General features: G+C 38.1%; 1 protein-coding gene across 3 annotated transcripts in view; it reads right to left on the bottom strand.

The window, feature by feature from the left end:
• Window positions 1-23315, bottom strand: part of SPATS2 (spermatogenesis associated serine rich 2) — a 135436-nt gene that overhangs the window by 41441 nt on the left and 70680 nt on the right. For all 3 annotated transcript variants that reach the window (XM_030763100.2, XM_030763099.2, XM_022572254.3), the window contains one exon: window positions 518-597. In XM_030763100.2, the coding sequence (XP_030618960.2) occupies window positions 518-597 (80 nt within the window). The remainder of the gene's footprint in view (window positions 1-517; window positions 598-23315) is intronic.

The raw sequence follows: 23315 nt of genomic DNA, 5'->3' as shown, positions 1-23315 counted from the left end.
GTTGAGAGTCCGCCCGCCGATGCAGGGGACACGGGTTCGTGCCCCGGTCTGGGAAGATACCACATGCCGCAGAGCGGCTGGGCCTGTGAGCCATGGCCGCTGAGCCTGCGCGTCTGGAGCCTGCGAGTCCGGAGCCTGTGCTCCACAATGGGAGAGGCCACAACAGTGAGAGGCCCGTGTACCGCAAAAAAAAAAAAAAAAAAAAAAAAAAAGAACATTGCTAAATGAGATACACACTTAGCCATATAAATATTGTTATAATATTAATTAATATTAAGATGTCTTCAAGAGAATTTAGAATAAATATATGTATATGTATACATGCAAAGCAAGTTGCACGTATAGGCTCTGATTCCTCAAAACCTTCATGGTGGTTACTCTCTGATATACAGTGGCATTCATACAGTTTTGTTCTTAAAATTTCACTTTCTTAATGAGTTTGTATAGCCATTGATTTTATTAGTATCTAAATTTTAACAAAACATTCAAGTTTCTTATCCACAGTAACTAGTCATACCTTCTCTTTCATGTTCTCAAAAACTCCTCCCTGGGCCAGTACAGTATTGGACTGCAAATCAAAAATGAATCCTGATGAATCTGAAACAATGAGAAGGAAAAAATATATTCAACATGGTCCAAAGCTAACATATAATCCATCCCGTAAAATGGAAGGGCCAATACTAGCTGCTTTTCTCCCATAAACAGCTAACAAGAAGTTAGTTGTTATTTTGCAAATTCTATTATATAGATAACTGATAACTACATTTGCATTAAAATTATAAAATTAATTTTATTTTAATAGAAACTGTCACAGCTTGAGAAAAACACTAAGTACATCACCTATATTAGACTGTCCAGTAATCCTTGGCATCTTTGTTAACTATCTTATGTTAATTTAAAAGACCCTCTAAAGTAAAGTAGCTAGTAAAGTAAATAGCTCCTCAAGGTAAAGTTTAATACTAACAAATATGAAAATGTGAGAATGAGAGCTTCTGTGGCATTAATAATAACAACACATAAAAGTACTTTCCATCTTCCAGACTGCAACACACACACACCATGTTCTTAGACTATGAACTCCATGAACACATTTGTTTGTGTTCCCAATATAATACTTGATAAAGCAATGTACCTGAGTTTACATTACCAGCACAAATGGGAAAACTTAGTTCAATGTAAGTAACTACAGAAAAGAGTTTGGCTTCCCTGCACTTCTAAAGAAAAGGCTACCTATGAATTTAATCAGTTTCTTTACCCGTGACTATATGATCAACAAATTACCTCAGCTTTAACACTTGACAACTTTGTTTTAATCTAATGAGATGCGATCCTAGGACATGGTTAGAGTGCTTCTCAAATTCTGATGTGTATACTTAACATCTGGGGAAATCTCCAGTTAGAATGCAGGTTCTGATTCAGGAGTCTGGCATGTGGCCTGAGGTTTTTACTCCCAAGCGGTATCAACATTGCAGATCCATGCACCATACTTGGGAGTAGCTTGGGGGTTAGAATTTCAACAAAGCAAGTAAAAGGGGAAATTTTGAGAAAAGGGGTTGCTGTGGTCTGAATGTTTGTGTTCTCCCCTCCAAATTCATATATGAAATCCTACAGTGATGGTATTAGTAGGTGAGGCCTTTGGAGAGTGGAGTCCTCGTGAATGGGATTAGTGTTCTTTTTTATTTTTTTAATTTTATTTACTTATGTGGCTGCGGTGGGCTCTTCCTTGCAGAGTGCGGGCTCCAGAGTGTGAGGGCTCAGTAGTTGTGGCGCGTGGGCTTAGCTACCCCCATGGCATGTGGGATCTTACTTCTCTGACCAGGGTTTGAACCCGCGTCCCCTGCATTGGAAAGCGGATTCTTAACCACTGGACTACCAGGGAAGTCCCAGGATAAGTGCTCTTATAAAAAAGATTCTACAGAGTCCTCTAGCCCCTGCCACCATGTGAGGACACAATGAGAAGTCTGAAACCCAGAAGAAAGCACTCACCAGACCATGGTGGCACTCTAATCTCAGATTTCCAGCCTCTAGAACTGTGAGAAGTAAATTTCTGTTGTTTATAAGCTACCCAGTCTGTGGTATTTTGTTACAGCAGTCTGAATGGAATAAGATGGGGGTATAAAAAATACAGTAATATACTAGTGCGCTTTCCAAATTCTTTTACTATTATTTCAGATTAAAAAAAAATTTTTTTAACATCTTTATTGGAGTATAATTGCTTTACAATGGTGTGTTAGTTTCTGCTTTATAACAAAGTGAATCATCTATACATATACATATATCCCCATATCCCTTCCCTCTGTGTCTCCCTCCTTCCCTCCCTATCCCACCCCTCTAGGTGTTCAGAAAGCACCGAGCTGATCTCCCTGTGCTATGGGGCTGCTTCCCACTAGCTATCGGTTCTACATTTGGTAGTGTATATAGGTACATGCCACTCTCTCACTTTGTCCCAGTTAATTAAAGCCTCTTTTACAGCTCAATCGTTATCCTGTGTTTTAAAATACCTCCTAGTTGCTCTGGAAGACTGATAATTATAAGTTAGAATGATAACAATATTTTGGTACTAAAAGTGGAAAAGAGGATATGAATAGAGCCAATGTCATTCAAAGAGAAACTATGTTTGCCAATTACCATTGAACTGTGAATTAAGTTAGATTTAACCTCTGTAATATTGGCAGTATCATGATTGTTCCCTGAATGAAAAATCAGGTCACATTTACACAAACTCAGTATTTAAAGCCTGAATTTTCCAGGTGACGACATAATATGGTTAACTCCCAATTATCTTTATTAACTGAAAAGAGACACAGTACAGATAAAAATCTTATATAGCCAAAATACTACTACCCAGCAACCTTCTCAGAATTGCTTTAGGTTATCCAGATGATATAACCTGACAGTTGTAAGTACAGATGACTCTTGGACAACATGGGTTTGAACTGCCTGGGGCTACTTATACGCAGATTTTTTTCAACAGTAAATACTACAGTACTGCACAATCTGCGGTTGGTTGGATCCATAGATGCAGAACTGTGGACACTGAGGCCCAATTGTAAGGATTTTCCACTGCACTTGTGGGTCAGCACCCTTAACCCCCATGTTGTTCAAGGGTCAACTGTACTCTCTCCCAAAGACACATTAATGAGCACTGAGATGATACAAAGGACATCAGTAATCTTACTAAGGAATCAAACCACCAATCTCTTTTAGGGAAAAGAGGGGATACTTAAGGTAAAACAGCATTTTGGAATCTATATTTAAATGAACTATTCATATTTCTAATTTCTACATCATCTAACACTTTTTATTTTTTTTTCCTTTAACAACATGCTAGATGAAACCAAGTGCAAGGAAAACAAAGGGTAGTTCTGCAAACACCTTCAGTTACTGCCCCCTCAAATTAGCATAAGTATTATTAGGGTTTATTTGGCATACCAGTTAGGATAATGATTAAAAATACATAAAGCATAAGAACCTAGGGGCAGGACCGGAATAAAGACACAGATGTAGAGAATAGACTTGAGGACATGGGGAGGGGGAAGGGTAAGCTGGGACGAAGTGAGAGTGGCATGGACATATATACGTGACCAAATGTAAAACAGATAGCTAGTGGGAAGCAGCCCCATAGCACAGGGAGATCAGCTCGGTGCTTTGTGACCACCTAGAGGGGTAGGATAGGGAGGGTGGGAGGGAGACGCAAGAGGGAGGAGATATGGGGAGATATATATATATATATATATATATATATATGTATAGCTGATTCACTTTGTTATAAAGCAGAAACTAACACACCATTGTAAAGCAATTATACTCCAATTAAAGATGTTAAAAAAAATACATAAAGCAGCTGTTTCAGTCAGGATCCCAGCAGGAAACAAACAGCACACTTAGACTGGGAAATCTGAAGAGAGTTTAATGAAGGGACTATTTTCGAAGGTGCTGGTAGGGAGTAGGGAAACCACAAGATAGAGCACAGTACTCCTTGGCTAATAATAGCAACGTATATTGCTACTGGAGGTTTTAAAGAAGGTAAGGAGGGAGCAATTACTGGAACCCAGAGAGAGCAGGCTCTTTCATCTTTGTTTCATCTGGTGTGGAGACAGCCATAGGATAATAGTCCTTTAGTCAAAGGACACAGTAAGCCCACAGTGACCCCTCAGGGAAAGATTGGGGGAACAGATACTCCTACCTCACTCTCCTCCTTGCCTCTGGTCTCCTGTCTATGCTGTCCAATAGCCAAACTCAACCAGAAGCCCAAGGGCAAGAAACCTGTAGTCTGACCTGTAGTCTGTACAAGTCAGCCTCCCAGGGCACAAATGCCCATTTTGTATTTATATTCTAAATCATGAGTTTGCCAAAAAGGGCAGCAATAACTTAACATCTTAACTTGTCTATTCACCAGCTAATATTGCCTCTTTTTACTTAAACCAACAACTCAAGTAGATTCAAAACCCTGCTTCAATGAACTGGAGCTTAAGTGCCTCTCAACATGATAGGGAAAGTCATTTTTAATTCCCACCAACAACATTTAGTGATTTAACAATTCTCTTATTTTTTCGTGCAAAGAAAGCCTAAGATTTACTTAATTCCATTGGTAGGAAATAAGGCAGGGTCTCATACTTTTATAACTACTCTATGATAGAAGGTCATGTATACTCTATCAGAAATAAATTTTTAAAGAAAAAAAAAAATGAAGTTAGGGCTCCCCTGGTGGCGCAGTGCTTGAGAGTCCGCCTGCCGATGCGGGGGACACGGGTTCGTGCCCCGGTCCGGGAAGATCCCACACGCCGCGGGGCAGCTGGGCCTGTGAGCCATGGCCACTGAGCCTGCGCGTCTGGAGCCTGTGCTCCGCAACGGGAGAGGCCACAGCAGTGAGAGGCCCACATACAGCAAAAAAAAAAAAAAAAAAAAAAAAATGAAGTTAAATACTATACTCTGGCAAGATTCATAAAGGATATGAGGAACCCTTGACACTGAGCTTTCTTATTATCATTTATCTCATTCTATCAGGAACCATCTCACAGGTTTCTTGGAATTATTTCAAATAGCACAGATTTAGGAACATTTTGGGAAAAGTATGCTATTTATAGGATCACTGACATATTTGTAAATATTGCAGGCTTTGTTATTGTTTTCACTGGCTTCAAAAATCAGGCAAAAGTTATGTCAATGAGGATAACATAGAAATATCTGACTATCACATATATCAAACCAGACTTGAGCAAGTTTTTTTTAAAATCGAGGTATAATTGACATATATGTAACTTTATATTATGTAGTTTCAGGTATATAGCATAATGATTTGATATTTGTATATATTGTGAAATGATCACCACAATAAGTCTAGTTAACATCCATCACCATACATAGTTAGAATTTTTTTCTTATGGTAAGAACTTTTAAGATACACTCTCTCAGCAACTTTCAAACAAGCAATACGGTGTTATTAACTATAGTCACCATGCTGTACATTACAGTCCCAGGACTTATTTATTTTATAACTGGAAGTTTGTACCTTTTGACCCCCTTTACCCATTTGGTCCTCCCCCCACCCCCCACCTTTGGTAACCACCAATCTGTTCTCTGTATCTATGAGCTCTTTTATTTTCAAATTTTAGATCCCACATGTATGTGAGATCATACGGCTTGTCTTTCACTGACTTATTTCACTTAGCATAATGTCCTCAAGGTCCATCCATGTTGTCACAAATGGCAAGATTTTCTTTTTTATGGCTGAATAATATTCCACTGTAATATATACACCACATTTTCTTTATCCATTCATCCATCAATAGACACTTAGGTTGTTTCCATATGTCGACTATTGTAAATCATGCCACAATGAACATGGGGGTACATGTGTCTTTTTGAGTTAATGTTTTTGCTTTCTTTGGATAAATGTCCAAAAGTGGAATTGCTGGATCATATGGTAGTTCTATATTTAATATTTTGAGGAACCTCCATACTGTTTTCCATAGTGGCTGCACCAATTTACATTCCCACCAACAGTGCAGAGAGTTCCCTTTTCTCCACATCCTGGCCAACACTTGTTATTTCTTGTCTTTTTGATAATAACCATTCTAACAGGTGGGAGGTGATATCACATTATGGTTCTGATTGCATTTTCCTGATTAGTGATGTTAAGCACCTTTTTTCATGTACCTGTTGGCCATCTATCTGTATGTCTTCTTTGTAATTGAACACATATCTCAACAAACTTTGAAACATAGTCTAATTCTGTTTTTAATTTATAATTTAACCTGAAGACCATATTGTATTCAATGTTTCATAATTAATTTGGTTAAAATGTCTGATTATATTCACAACTCTCAGGATGGAAGGAAGAAAGGCAGGCAGGCAGGCAGGCAGGAAGGAAGGGAAGGAGGGAGGAAAGGAACAAAGGAAGAGAGAAAACAGTATTCGTGAGGATGTGGAGAAACTGGAACCGTCATACCTTGCTGGTGGGAATGTAACATGGTATAGCTGCTGTGGAAAGCTATATGGTGACTCCTTAAATACATAATTAAAGATAGAATTATCATATGATACAGCAATTCCACGTCTGGGTATACACACAGAAAACTGAAAGCAGCAACTTGAACAAATATTGGGTTGGCCAAAAAGTTCGTTCGGCTAGTGAATACATTGTTCAATAAAATTCTTGGTGAAGATGAAAAATGTGTCTTTTAGTTTTACTTAAAACCGAACGAACTTTTTGGCCAATCCAATATTTGTATACCCATGTTCATACCAGCATTATTCACAATAGCCAAAAGGTAGAAGAAACAAAATGTCCATCATCAGATGAATGGATAAAGAAAATGTGGTGTGGGGCTTCCCTGGTGGCGCAGTGGTTGAGAGTCCGCCTGCCGATGCAGGGGACACAGGTTCGTGCCCCGGTCTGGGAAGATCCAACATGCCGCGGAGCGGCTGGGCCCGTGAGCCATGGCCGCTGAGCCCGTGCATCCGGAGCCTGTGCTCCGGAACGGGAGAGGCCACAACAGTGAGAGGCCCGCGTACTGCAAAAAAAAAAGAGAATGTGGTGTGTATATATATACACAATGGAATATTATTCAGCATTAAAAAGGAACGAAATTCTGACACATGCTACAACATGGATGAAGCTTGAAGATATTATGCTAAGTGAATTAAGCCAGTTACAAAAGGACAAATACTGTATCATTCCACTCATATGAGGTGACTGGAGAGTCAAATTAAAAGAAGGGAAAGTAGAATGGTGGTTGCTATGAGCTGGGGAGGAAGGGGGAAAGCAAGATCTTGTTGAACAGATAACAGAGTTTCAGTTTTGCAAGTTGGAAAAGTATGGAGATGGACGGTGGTGATGGTTGCACGGCAGTGTGAAAATATGCCACTGAACTGCACACTTAAACATGGTTAAAATAGTAAATTTTATGTCATGTAAATTTTATCACAATTTTAAAAAATTTAAGTTCTAATTATAAAGAATGTTAAGAAAAGAAAATAGCATTGTTTTCTAATGTAAAATTTTAAATGTAAGGATCCCTTACTGAGATTCCAAATTAATCTCTGCAAAAAATACTTGGTAAGCACCTACCACGAGCCAAGCTAGGCATTGAGGATACATTGGCAAACAAGACGTCTATGGTTCCTGCTCTGAGTTTTATAGTCTAGTGCAAGAGACCAGTAAAAATAAACAATCTCTCTAATAATGATAGCAACTATGCATAGCTTATTAAATTGCACAGTACTAAATACATATACTAGATGCCCACCATAACACTATTTTGAGGCAGAGATTTTTTTTTTTTTGGCTGCGTTGTGTCTTCATTGCTGCACGTGGGCTTTCTCTAGTTGTGGTGAGCGGGGCTACTCTTTGTTGTGCTGCATGGGCTTCTCATTGCGGTAGCTTCTCTTGTTGCAGAGCACAGGCTCTAGCCAAACCGGTTTCAGTAGTTGTGGCACGTGGGCTCAGTAGTTTGGGCTTGCGGGTTCTAGAGCGCAGGCTCAGTAGTTGTGGCCCACGGGCTTAGTTGCTCCGCGGCATGTGGGATCTTCCCAGACCAGGGCTCGAACCCCTGTCCCCTGCATTGGCAGGCAGATTCTTAACCACTGAGCCACCAGGGAAGCCCAAGGTGGAGACTGTTGAAAGCTTTACTATTTAGGGTCCTACCTAAAAAGATTTAGCAGCGCTAATATTATTAAGGCGCAGTAAGGCTCTTTGAAAGTACTAAAGTGAATTCAATCTGATTATCAATGAGAAGATTGTTTCCTTCATGGAAAAGTCTGTTCCCCCAAATTCCAGGCTGCTTACAGTAGAGAGAAGCATAGAGGGGGCTCAACCCAGACATGGAGTAAGTCTAAGGATTCTTACAGGGGCTAATGCATTTGTGTCTTTGAATTTAACAACTAAAAACTCATGGTTTTAGATTGTTTATGTATTTCTTTTCACTGACATGATGGCAAATTATTATATTATCCAATCTGACAAGTGAGGAGAAAGGTGGAAATATAATCCCTTCCAGAATACCTTCTCTTCACTTTACAATGATGAGAAAAGTCAGTCATGGTACTATTCTTTACCCAAACTTATACAGTAAGAAACCTACTGCAGAATCAAGGACAGAGTCGAAGTTTTATGCTACACACAAAGTGCCATAACTCATCAAATATACTAGTTCTCAAGTTGCCATTATTTTAACAAAAAGGTGGTATATCACCTTTCTTCTAAGGATCTCAGATTTTTGTTATTACTCACCGATGTTCCTCCTACATACATGAAACAAGTTGGATTACAAAATTATTCACATTTCACCGTGGCCAAAGACAGGTCATACAGTTAAGAGCCAATTAAGTGCAGGTAAGCCCAGAGGTGAAGAACCCTAGACATACAGATAACCTAACAAGTGTGATGATCACTTGTCATATTTTCCCAAACTGTATCAACTTCCTTTTAAAAATTAAAAAGCAAACTCAAAAGCAGAGGCTAAGTGCCAGAAGTGGTATCTCATGAACAATTAAACAACCTGAAGTTCTCCTTTAGACTGAACACAGCCAGTACCGAACCACCTAAAAGAAGATACCTAGTCTCTTGCAATTGCTTTTTCTCATGCCAATTTTGAGAATAATCCACATATAAATCACCCTTAAAATTACAAGTGGAGTTCAGTTTCTTCATGGGCACTAATGGCAAACATAGGGACAGGGGTTATGTTGCACAGATGTGAGTGCAAGGCAAAGAAAGTTATTGTCACAGGCACTACTAGCTAAAGCCTAGAGTGTATTCACAACTTCAAACTGAAGATGCCACCAACTTCAGTTTCCTAGGTGGTAATTCTCTCTTCTGTCAATTTACCTTCTAAGCTTAGAAGAATTATGACTGTTTTGGTAAGAAATAAGATACTTATTTTAAAAGGGGGGATATGTGTAAATAAAGGGGAATCAGGCTTAAAAGGGAAGCAAATCAGAGATGAGAAATTTAGAAAGGCAACTATGTCAAAATGCCATTTTGTAAGATTTCTAGTTTGCTTTAAGTAATTCTACTATAGTATACTATTGTAGCTTTCTGAAATGCTAGCACTTTTATATGTTTAGTTGTTTAAAAGTTATTTAAGAAAGCTCCATCCTAGTTGCCGATCCTCTTAGTAGGTTGTAAGGAGTCTCATCGATTGGTCTTCCTAGCCATTTCGGATGACTAATGTGGCTTCATTGTCCAGAAAAATCCACACTGCAACTACCAATCAATCTGCTAAGTGGGTCTTCAATGAAAGAAAGCAGCCTTTTATCTTCCTGTTGCTTCTGCTTTCACTTGTCATCTAGTCTTTTTTCTTTTTCTGGCTGCACTGTGCAGCTTGTGGGATCTTAGTTCCCTAACCAGGGACTGAATCTGTGCCCTCGACAGTGAAAGCGCGGAGTCCTAACCACTGGACCACCAGGGAATTCCCTTGCCATCTAGTCTTAAGAGCTGATTAAATTTTTTCTTTACTTTGCTCCTTTGAGTGCTTCTTCAGCTACATTCTGAAGTATGTTGTGCCTCTTTTTATAGACAAAGCGCTTACACTGGGAAATTTCCTAACATCTAGAATAAGTTCTGAGTTTTCAAGGCAGAGCTTGATGGGAAGTCACGGGTTTTATTATGCAAGCAATTAAATCCTACTTTACTCTCACCAATAGATTTTCCCAGGTTTCACACAGATGCAACAGAATAAGCTTCTATTTTTTAAGTTCCAAAAGTTCTTGAGTGTCTCATTATTTAAAAGGTTCACTGGTTGAATGGTAGATAGGAAATTCAGTCCACGTTTCAAAACTTTCTTAGTAACGTATTCTAGAGAATAGCCAGGAGACAATGATATTGATTTTAATGCCAAACTTCTGTCTCAATGCCATCTCTCATTAGTCTGAAATTAGTTCTCCCACATGTGAAATAAAATGCATAATTTAAAAAAATTATTTCCTACTCCATACTGTCCTTCAGATTCTCAGAATTCTGCCAGCTGTTTCAAAAACGAAACTCAATTTCATAAGTCAAAAAAATTTAAAGCACTTAAAAACTGTGATTTTTTTTAAAATAAAGAACTCAAATCTTTAATTACTAAGATCAGTATATGTTATTTGCTGATTCTAGATTATCTCTGAGTTAATGTTTTATATGCAAAACTTTGTACGTAGTTCCAGGGATTACATGAATTCAAATAGTTACTTAGAAAATTATGAAGCCACATGATGGTTATTTTGTTATCTGTTTACAGCCAACTTTCAAGGCTTTTTTTTTAAGGAATGCGGCAGTAAAATAGAATAAAAAGTAAAATATCTAGTTAAGACCTTCTTTATTTCCAAGCAGTGAGAAGGACTGACTGAGTTTTACCTTTCTGCTTGTTAATCTCTCCCAGCCTTTTGTGAAAGGAAGAAATAAATTGTGATGTGGCTAAAAGATGAACAGCCAGTAAAAACGGGGGTGGCGGGGGGAGAATCAAGGAAACTAGATAATCTAAAAAGCAGAAAGTCAGTCTGCGAATAAATCAAGTCTTCTAATATGCCTCTGTGTGAGCTGAGTCTGAAGAAAAACATTAAGTCTAAGAAAAACATACTTTCCACTGCTAAGGGCCTATATTCAGTCTCTTACAAGTCAAACCCTCTTTTTAGGTTTCACTAATATTTCTCTGTTTAATGGATCTTCTATTTTATGGGATCATTACTCTTGGATGTCCTTACAATATATACCATAGTTCTGGGCTTATTTCATGCACTGGGTGAGTTGAATGCATAGGTTTTTATTTTTGTTTTTTAAATTCTCTCCTATTCCTCATGGTCTTTCAGATTCTCAAGAATTCTGCCAGCTAATCCAGGAAGGAAACTCAATTTCATAAGTCAAAAAAATTAAAACACTTATGAACTGTGATATTTAAAAGTAAAACAAACCTTCAAATACTAAATCAGTGCACACTAGCTGGCAGAATTCCTGAGAACCTGAAGGAGAGTAAGGAGGAGCGATTTTTTTTTTAACTGCATTTCATTTCATATGTGGTAGAACTAATTTCAGTTTAGATCTGAGAGATATTCTGTTTGTCATTATAAAAGACTTTGCTTTGCATGTTCCTTCTAGCACTGTAAATCAGTGACTGTCTTCCCTCTCCACCCCATCTCATCCCCGTTGCTTCAAAGTACAGAAATGAAGAAGGCAATCCTAATTGCATGCTTCTGTCTCCAACAAAACGATGACTCTTCTCATAATACACAGCACCGCAAAATCTGTCACTCTTCATTCATTAACCTTCATGCAAATAAGAATTAAATCTGTCAGCTTTTCTTTCTTAAACTGACTTATGGATCAATAATCTACTTTGATTATAAATATTTCAATTTCTAAATAGTTGTTACAATTATCACAGTGGACACTAGCTTTTAAGCATTATACTTGTGAATGTAAGAAACATGCTACCTAAATAGCACACTTGTTTAAACCCATTCTGCCTTAATGAAATGTCTTTAAAAAAATCTTATTGTGAAATATATGGAATTATTATATATGAAATTACAATTATAGAATGCAATACTTTTATGTGTATGTGCATTTACAGTGCACACACACATAAAAGTATTACAGCTTGATCAGTTACCGCAAAATAAACACCCAAATACTACTACCTCAGTTAAGAAATAAAACGCTAGTACCCCAGAAGTCCTCCTTATGACCCCCTTCATCATTATCTCCTCCTATCTGCCAAAGGTAACCACGCTCCAAACTTCTTTTCTTTATAGTTGACACCCCCTAAGCACATTTGACTAAATATTAGGGTATAGTTTTACTTTTAAAAGGAATAATTCCGTACATATTTTATTTTTGGTGCATGACTTGTTTTGCTCAACACTGTAAGATCATGCGTGTTCTTCCAAGTAAATGTAGTTTGTTCATTTTCTTTGTTAAAAGTATTGCATTGTATGAGTATGCCATGGTCTGTTTATCTATCCTGCTAGTGATGGACAAGTGGGTCACTTCCAGTTTTGGGACAATACAATCAACACTGTTTTGAATATTCTTGTACAAGTCTCTTGGTGTACCTGGAAATGCATTTCTCTTGAGTATACCCAGGAACAGAAGTTAAGCCATAGGGTATGCATATCTTCAGTTTTAATACATAATATCAAAAAGTTTTTCAAAGTAGCTGCACAAATTTAATCTTCCATTAGCAGTTTTTAAAAACTTCTACTGCTCCACATACTCACACTCTTGGCACTGTTATTCTTTTTAATTTTAGCCTTACTAGTGCAAGAGTAGTAGTATCTCACTACTACTGGTTTCAATTTGCATTTCATTCATTTCTAAATAGACTCGGTGCCTTTATATATGTTATTAGCCATTTTAATACTCTCTTTCCTGACATGCCTACTTTTGCCCAGCTTTTGGAGGGAGAATTGTCTTTTTCTTATTGATCTGTAGTAGTTTTCTATCATTTAAACATGATGCAAAGTTCTTCTCTGTGACTTGCCTTTTTACTTTTTTTTTTTTTTTTTTTGCGGTACGCGGGCCTCTCACTGTTGTGGCCTCTCGGAGCACAGGCTCTGGACGCGCAGGCTTAGCGGCCATGGCTCACGGGCCCAGCCGCTCTGCGGCATGTGGGATCTTCCCGGACCGGGGCACGAATCCGCATCCCCTGCATTGGCAGGCGGACTCTCAACCACAGCGCCACCAGGGAAGCCCTGCCTTTTTACTCTCTTGACTGTGCCTTTTGATAAATAGAAGTTTTAAATTTTAATGTAATAATACATTGACATTAATTCTTTTCTCTTTTGGTTAGTGATTTTTATATCTATTTAAAAAGTCCTTCCCTGAGATGATGTCAAAAACTTGCTTTGAGGGACTTCCCTGGTGGCACAGTGGTTAAGAATCCGCCTGCCAATGCAGGGGACACAGGTTCAGTCCCTGGTCTGGGAAGATCCCACATGCTTCAGAGCAACTAAGTCCATGTGTCACAGCTACTGAGCCGGCACTCTAGGGCCCGTGTGCCACAACTACTGAGCTCGCGTGCTGCAACTACTGAAGCCCGCGCGCCTGGAGCCCGTGCTCTGCAACAAGAGAAGCCACCGCAATGAGAAGCCCACGCACCACAACAAAGAGTAGCCCCCACTCACCGCAACTAGAGAAAGTGTGTGTGCAGCAACGAAGACCCAACACAGCCAAAAAAAAAACTTGCTTGGAAATAATTCACTGAGGGGTGGACACGTGTTGTTAATTACGGACCTGAGTTATGGGTTTATGGGAGTTCATTGTACTATTCTACCTTTTATACAAAAAATTTTTTATTTCTATAATAAAAATTTTAAAATGTCATTAAAAACTCCTGGAATAAGTGATTATAGCAAGGTCGCAGGAAACAAGGTTAATATATAATTGCAATGAACAAGTGAAATTTGAAATTAAAAATACAATACCATTTACATTAGCATACCAAAAAAATATTTAGGTATAAATCTAACAAAGTATGTGTAAGATATATATGAGGAAAACTACACACTACAAACCTCTGAGGAAAGAAAAGAAAGAACTAAATAAATGGAGAGATATTCTATGTTCATGGATAGGAAGATTCAATATTGTCAAGATTTCAGTTCTTCCCAATTTGGTCTAGGTCTACAAATTAAATGCAAACCCAATCAAAATCCCAGCAATTTATCTTGTGAATATTGACAAACTGATTCTAAAGTTTCTGTGGAGAAGCAAAAGACACAGAATAGCCAACACAATAATATGAAAGAGAACAATGCTCAAAAACTGATACTAAACAACTCCAAGACACACTATAAAGCTACAGCAATCAAGACTGTAGTATTGGTGAAAAAAATAGACAAAATGATCAATGGAACAGAATAGAGAGTCCAGAAATACACCCATATATATGAATTATAATCAACTGATCTTTGACAAAGGAACAAAGGCATACAATGGACCAAAGACAGTCTTTTCAACAAATGGTGCTGAAACCACTGGACATCCACATGCCAAAAAATGAATCTAGACACAGACCTTATACCCTTCACAAAACTTAACTTAGAATGGATCACAGACCCAACTGTAATGCAAAACTGTAAAACTTCTAGACAATAACTTAGGAGAAAATTTAGATGACCTTGGGTTTGGCAATGACTTTTTAAATATAACACCAAAGGTACAATCCATGAAAGAAGAATTGATAAGCTGGACTCCATTAAAATTAAAAACTGCTCTGCAAAAGACACTGTCAAGAGAATGAAAGACACGCCACAGCCTGGGAGAAAATATTTGCAAAAGACTCAAAATTACAAAGAACTCTTAAAACTCAACAATAAGAAACAACACAATTAAAAAATGGGCCAATGACCTTAATAAACACCTCACCAAAGGAGATATATAGATGGCAAATCAGCATATGAAAAGATATGCCACATCATGTGTCATTAGGGAAATGCAAATTAAAATCAGAACCACTACACACCTCTTAGACTAGCCAAAAATCCAGAATACTGACAACACCAGAGCTGGCAAGGATGTGGAGCAACAGGAACCCTCATTCATCACTGGTGGGAATGCAAAATGGTACAGTCACCTTTGGAAGACAATTTGGCACTTTGTTACAAAACTAAGGATCCTCTCACCCTATGATTCCACAATTGCACTCCTTAGTATTTACCCAAAGAAGCTGAAAACTTATTCCCACAGAAAAACCTGCACGTGGAAGCAACCAAGATGTATTTCAGTAGGTAAATGGATAAACTGTGATACATTCAGGCAATGGAATATTAGCCAATGCTAAAAAGGAATGAGCTAATGAGCCATGAAAAGACACAGAGGAATCTTAAACACATATTACTAAGTGAAAGAAGGCAATCTGAAAAGGTTACATACTGTATGATTCCAGTTATATGACACTCTGGATAAGGCAAAACTATGGAGACAGTAAAAAGATAAGTGGTTGCCAGAGGTGAGGGGAATGAAAGATGAATAAGCAGAACACAGAAGATTTTTAGGACAGTTAAACTACTCTGAATGATACAATAATAGTAGATACATGTGATTGTACATTTGTCCAAACCCAAAGAATGTGCAACACCAAGAGTGAATACTAATGTAAACTATGGAATTTCTGTGATAATGATGTGTTGGTATAGGTTCATCAATTGTAACAAATGTGTTACCCTGGTGAAGGATGTTGATAATGGGGGAGGCTATCTATATATGTGTAGGGGCAGGAGGCATATGAGAAATCTCTACCTTCTGCTCAATTTTGCTGTAAATCTACAACTGCTCTAAAAAATAGTCTATTAAAACACTTTAAAAATGCTATTAAGGAAAAAAGTAACAACAACAAAAAAACAGTCTTTCTTATTCTTAGGTCTTGAAGATATTCTTTTTAATAAATTTACTTATTTATTTATTTATCGTTGCATTGGGTCTTCGTTGCCGCACGTGGGTTTCTCCAGTTGTGGCGAGTTGGGGTTACTCTTCGTTGCAGTGCATGGACTTCTCATTGCAGTGGCCTCTCTTGCTGCAGAGTACGGGCTCTAGGCACACGGGCTTCAGTAGTTGTCGCACGTGGGCTCAGTAGTTGTGGCCCGCGGGCTCTAGAGCACAGGCTCAGTAGTTGTGGTGCACGGGCTTAGGTGTTCCACGGCATGTGGGATCCACCCGGACCAAGGCTCGAACCCATGTCCCCTGCACTGGCAGGCGGATTCCTAACCACTGCACCACCAGGGAAGCCCGAAGATATTCTTCTAAATTATCATTTATGAGCTTTGTTATCTTGCCATTCACATTTGGGTCTATAACCTAAACCTTGGAATTGATTTATAGGTACGCAGTAAAGTAAGGAACAAGAGTTATATATTTTTTCCACATGGATTTCTAAATGTCTCAGAACTAACAGAAAAAAGACCATCCTTTCCTCAATGCTCTTCAGTATTACCTTTTAAATGAACAAAACTCCATATATGAATAGATCTGTTTCTAGGCTCTGTGTTTCATTTGTCTATGATTCTATTTTAAGGCTATCCCACATGGTCTTTTTTAAATTATCTATCTATCTATCTATCTATCTGGGCTGTGCCAGGTCTTCGTTGCAGCATGTGGGATCTTTAGTTGCGGCATGTGGGATCTTTAGTTTCAGCATGCGGACTTCTTAGTTGTGGCATGCATGTGGGATCTAGTTCCCCGACCAGGGACCAAACCCGGGCCCCCTGCATTGGGAGCACAGAGTCTTACCCATTGGACCACCAGGTAAGTCCCTATCCCATATAGTCCTAATTACTGTAGCTTTATGATGTCTTAACATCTGACACAGCAAATTCTCTGACCATCAAGAATTCTTTGGCTATTCTTGGCACTCTGCATTGTTATATACATTTAGAATCACTTTGTCAAGCTACAGAGAAACAATTTTTTTTTTAATGGGAATTGCATTAAATCTATAAATCCATTTTGGAGGACTGTTTTCTTCAAGATGTTGAGTCTTCCAATCCATGAATATGGTATATCCTTCTATCTAAATGTTCTTTCATTTCTTTCAATAATGCTTTATCATTTTCTGATAGTGTTCTTACACATTGTTAATTAAATTTCTTTCTATTTTATACTTTTGGTACAGTTGTAAGTGGCATCTATTTTTATATTTCATTTTCTAACTACTTATTGCTGATATAAATAGGTGTGACTGCTTTTTGTAAAATGATCTTATATTCAGCAACACTGTTAAAATCACTAATTTTAGTAGTTTAGATTCTTTTGGACTTTCCATGTATGGTATCTACAAAAATTCCACAGCAAACATCAACACAGGGTGAAATGCTGAGGGAGCTTTTCCTTTGAGACCAGAAAACAAGACAAGATGCTTGCTTCATTACTTCTTTATTCTTCCCAACTTTATTGAGGAATAACTGACAAATATAACTGTATATATTTAAAGTGTACAGTGTGATGACCTGATATGCTTATACCCTGTGGAATGATTACCAAGATCAAGATAATTAACACATGCATCCTCTCACATAGTTAACTTTCTTGCTTCACTACTCCTAGTCAACTGGCGGTCCTAGCAACTACAATAAAGCAAGAAAAAGAACTATCATAAATATTAGAACTCTATTATTCATGGATCATCTTATTTCCTTTCATTTACATTTTTGATGATTTGTTTTTCTTTTCCTAACTTCCTAAGATGGACACTTAGCTCACTGATTTGCAGACTATTTTCAGGCATACCTCAGAGATATTGCGGGCTCAGTTCCAGATCACTGCAATAAAGTGAACATTGCAATAAAGTGAGTCACACAAATTTTTTGGTTTCTCAATGCGTATAAAAGTTATGTTTACACTATGCTGTAGTCTGTTAAGTGTGCAGTAGTCTATGCACATTTATGTCTAATTATGTCTAAAAAAATCAATGTACATACCTTAATTTAAAAAATACTTTATTAACCATCATCTGACAATACAGGGTTGACATAAACCTTCAATTTATAAAAAACGTAGTATCTGTGAAATGCAATAAAGCAAAGTACAGTAAAACGAGATATGCCTGGACACTTAAAGCTAAAAAAAAATTCTCTCTAAGCATGGTTTTAGCTGTATCCTACAAGTTTTTATATATAAATTTCTGTTATTTTTCTGTTTAAAATACTAATTTCTATTTTGATTTCTTCTTTTGATCCAACTGTTATTTAGAAATATTTCTTAATACTCAAACATTTGGAGACTTTCTAATTATCTTTTGGATAACTAGCTTAAATGTACTGTGTGCATAACAACCTGTATGATTTTAACTATCTAAAAATTGTGGCAGCTTGCTTTATGACCCAGTATATGGTTAATTTTTAAAATGTTCTAGATGCACTGGAAAAGAAAGTAATAAACAAACAGTTGTTGGAGGTACTGTTCTAAATATGATGATTAAATATTAGCAAATTACATTTGCTAATCATATGATTCAAATATTTTATATCCTTATTAATCCCTCATTTGCTTGTTTTATCAGTTACTAAGGGATCTGTGTTAAGAATGTACTATGACTGGAACTCCCCTGGTGGCACAGTGGTCAAGAATCTGCCTGCCAATACAGGGGACATGGGTTCGATCCCTGGTCCAGGAAGATCTCACATGTCGTGCAACAAATAAGCCCATGCACCACAACTACTGAGTCTGTGCTCTAGAGCCCGCGAACCAGAACTACTGAGCCCACGCACCACAACTACTGAAGCCCGCGGGCCCTAGAACCCACGAGCCACAACTACCGAACCCGTGTGCTGCAACTACTGAAGCCTGCGCACCTAGAGCCCGTGCTCCACAACAAGAGAAGCCACCACAATGAGAAGCCCACGCACCACAACAAAGAGCAGTCCTCACTCACCACAACTAGAGAAAAGCCCACGCTCAGCAACAAAGAGCCAATGCAGCCAAAAAATAAATAAATTTTTGAAATTTTATTTTTATTTTTTTACTTTAAAAAAATATTTTATGTATCCTTATAATTGTCTAATATGAGGAACAGTCATTTTAGGATAGAGTTGCAAAATTCAGAGGAAAAATTATTTTTTAAAAAAGAATGTACTATGACTGTGAATTTGTGTAGTTCTTTAAATTCTGTCAATTTTTGTTTTAAAGCTGTTATTAGAATTAATTTTTCTGTTAAATTAAATCCTTTATCATTATGAACTGCTCCTCCTTTATCCCTAATCATGCTTTTCTGCCTTAAAGTCTACTTTGGCTGATATTAATACATCCATATCCAGAAGAGTTTTCTTTTGCTTAGTCACTATTTTTTTCTTATTGTGGTAAAAAAAAAAAAAAAAGCCATCTACCATCTTAACCATTTCTAAATGTATGGTTCAGTAGTGTTAAGTGCATTCACATTGTTGTGCAACCAATCTCCAGAATTTTTTCATCTTGCAAAGTTAAAACTCTGTTATCTATTCAACAACACCCCATATCCCCCAGCCCCTGGCAACCATCATTCTTCTTTCTGTTTTTCTGAATTTTACTAGTCTAGATACCTCATACAGGTGGAATCAGACAGTATTTATATTTTTGTGATGGGCTTATTTCACTTAGCATAATATCTTCAAAGTATATCTGTGTTGTAGCATGTAGTAACTATGCTTTCAATTTAATAGTTTCCCTGGAGATTATAACATCTATTATTGACTTGAAAATTCTAATATTAGTTGGTAGCTTTACCCTCTTCATTGACAAAGCAAGAAAGCTTATGCCCCTCCAAACTTATGGGCCATCGATCTTGTATTATTCTTTATATATTTTTAAATCTTAATAAAACATTCTTATTGTTTTATACAATCAATATTCATTTAGATTTGCCCACAAATTTGTGGTTTTCATTGCTGTTCGTGCCTTCTTGCATCTCCAACTTTCCAACTGGGTAGTCTTTCTTCCGTATTCAATACCTTTAGTACTTTTTTCAATGGGGTTCTGACAGTGATGATTTCTATTTTGGTTCATTTTTGGTGTTTTGTTGTTGTTCAAACCACTTATTTGCTCTTTATTCCAGAAGGATATTTTTACTGTAGATGATGTGTATAGAACTGCAGACTGGCAGCTATTTTTACTCAGCCCTTTAAAGATATCATTCCACTGTCTTCTGGCTTCTGTGGTTTCTGTTGAGAACTTAGCTCATGTGATCCTTGCAAGATTGTTGGATTTTCAAGATTTCCAGTTCTCTGCTGAATTTCTCCAAGTTGTCTTTATTTCCTTGAACCTTTTAAGAATAGCTGTTTTAAGTCTGTTTTGGATAATTCCAATATTTGGGTCTCCTGTGTAGCATTTCTATTTCTAACATTTCTTGTTCCATATTGTTATTATTTCATTGCCTCATGTTTCTAATTATGTTTTATTGTACACTAAACACTCTATTTTTAAAATTTATGGTAAAAGTAATTTGTGAGGTTACCTTCTTCCAGAGAGAATTTGTTTGCTTGTACCAAGGCACCTACATTACCTCAAACCTATCCCAGAGCATAGGGGATCACAAGTGCCCCCTCACACCCCAGAAGGCCTTCTATATCAACTGCAGTCCACTTGGCTCCAGGATTTGTCAGCATTCAGCTTCTCAGCTGCTCTATTCTCTTTGCTTCACCCAAAGGACTGCCACTTATATGAGTTATCAACAGCAGTCAAATTCACAGAGACAGAAAGTAGGATGGTGGCTGTCAGGGGCTGGGGGAAGGGAGAATAGGGAGTTACAGTTCAGTGGGTGCAGAATTTCAGTTTTACAAGGTAAAAAAAGTTGAGGAGAGGAGGGGAAGAGAGAAACATATAGGTAGCTCTGTATAAGATGAAAAGTACCAAAGGAATTAAGTGATAGCATGGTACCACAGGATAAAAAAATGGTCATTCATGATCAACTACAAAATTTGAGTGAGCTGTTTTAGTGTTTCGGAGGTTTAAATATCAAATGTGGAGGTATTTTATAGCTGAATAGTTTTACAAAGGAGAAAAGAGGAAGAGAGAGAACCAAATTTAAATGCAAGATGAAGTCGACAAAAAAACTACTTATGAATTTGCTCTTATCATTGTAACTTGATATAGTTAGACACTGATAGGCAAACAGTTTTTACGTCTAGAACAATATTAGCAAACCTGACTGTTAAAAAGAGTCTAATATACCACCCCCAGAGATAGTGATTCAGAATTTTCTTTTTCCATATCCAGGATGATTCTGATACATGGTTAAGTTTGAGAGACAAAATTATCTGACAAAATCAGTACTCTTAAAATATTTTTAAAATTACAATGTTCGGTCTCACCCTTCTCTAGTCTCTAAAGGCCAATTAGGAATAATATAAGATACACTAGTAACCTGTGGGAATCACAACTAAGCCTATATTCCCAACCTTGGGTTACCCCTAGAGTTGGTTTTCTATAATCCAGTGCTGGATTCAGAGATCAGTCAGAAAAATGTAAAAAGTTATGTATATCTATTCCACTATAAATTCACATTATAAACCTGATAGGTTCTCAAATATTTGCCTTAGGTTCTACTCACAGGTTCTTTTGTTTATCTCGTGATTTTCGGCATTTAGGTGTCCAACAAACAGTATACATAAACCAAGGGTAAGGCCCACAGGAGATTTCTGGCAGAAACATTTCTTACCTAGTTAACTAGTAAGCCACATGAACCAGTAGACCATTTAAGGTCTGAAGATCCACTCTCTGTTGCCACTACTTAACTCAGTGCTAGCCAAACAATCTATGATAAAGAACTAGTTGTTGTTTTAATTTCTAATCCTTTGAGGACCAATGCTTTTATAAAATACAATAAAACCGGGCTGAAGGGCTAGGATGGCATGAGGGGTTCAGCAAGTCCTCTCCTTAAAACGCAAGTATTAAACCGAACAAAACTGCCAAAAACAACCATTTCAGGGCTATGGAAATCAACCAAAGGCACACAACAAATTACTAAGAACCTGCCAGGGCCTTGTGTCAAAACAGTGGAGTCTGTACCCTTCTTGCCTAGGACTGCTCCCATTCTCCTATTTCCAGCTCCCTGGGGAACAATAGCTTTATCAGGGCAGGGCAAACCATGAAAATCAGCAGCTTTACTGCCAAAGAAAGCTACCTTGATCTGGAGAGGAGGGCAAAACCTCACAGCTCCATCAGCTCAAGTGCAGAACTCAGTAGGAAATGAATAGAAAAACTTGCTGCTTTGCTACTCTGAAGCTGGAGTCTTGGTTGGCTGAGTGGTAAACAAATAGGAAATTTTTTATTTATTTATTTTTTAGCGGTACGCAGGCCTCTCACTGTTGTGGCCTCTCCCGTTGCAGAGCACAGGCTCTGGACGCGCAGGTTCAGCGGCCATGGCTCACGGACCCAGCCGCTCCGCGGCATGTGGGATCCTCCCGGACCGGGGCACAAACCCGTGACCCCTGCATTGGCAGGCGGACTCTCAACCACTGCGCCACCAGGGAAGCCCCAAATAGGAAATTTAACAAGGAAATCCTGGAAATGAAAGAGCCATAGAAAAGCTAGATAGGGAATTCCCTGGCGGTCCAGTGGTTAGGACTCCATGCTTTCACTGCAGAGGGCCCAGGTTCCATCCCCGGTTGGGGACCTGATATCCTGCAAGCCACATGGTGCAGCCAAAAAAAAAAAAAAAAAAAAAAAAACAGAAAAATGAAAAGCTAGATAAACTTTCTACACATCCCTAACTAAATGAGAAACTCTGTACATGTACAGGGGAGACCAGTGGAAAGTAAAAGTCAGAGCAAAATTGAGAACTGTCTGAATTTTGAATGTGCTCCCCAACCCACATAGATCAATCAGCAGAGGATAAGAGTCTATAGGTTTGAGATGTCTGAGCACAACCTTGGTCCAAATCATTGGCTGAACACTGCAGACACAGGGACAACCCATAAAAAAACAAAGCTAAAAAATAAAAATTACAGGGGCTTCCCTAGTGGCACAGTGGTTGAGGGTCCGCCTGCCAATGCAGAGGACGCAGGTTCGTGCCCCGGTCCGGGAGGATCCCACGTGCCGCAGAGCGGCTAGGCCTGTGAGCCATGGCCGCTGGGCCTGCGCGTCCGGAGCCTGTGTTCCGCAACGGGAGAGGCCGCAGTGTGAGAGGCCCGCGTACCGCAAAAAAATAAATAAATAAATAATAAAAATTAGAATTTAAAAATGTGCAGATATATTAGTGGCTGTACACATGGAGGTAGATTCTTCAGTTTTAAGTCCAGACTAATTCTTTAAATACCCTCCGAAAATTAATACCAATCCAGAGTTAACACAATATATTATCTAAACTATCCACTTTTTAAAAAAGCTTTAAGAAAAGAAAGATTCACTCATATACAGGAAAAAACCC

Source organism: Delphinapterus leucas, chromosome 11 (assembly GCF_059928025.1).
Source record: "Delphinapterus leucas isolate spDelLeu-1000000601 "Yukka" chromosome 11, BTC_Dleu_Yukka2, whole genome shotgun sequence".
Classification (NCBI taxonomy): domain Eukaryota; kingdom Metazoa; phylum Chordata; class Mammalia; order Artiodactyla; family Monodontidae; genus Delphinapterus; species Delphinapterus leucas.
This window is presented reverse-complemented; position numbering and strand designations above follow the sequence as displayed.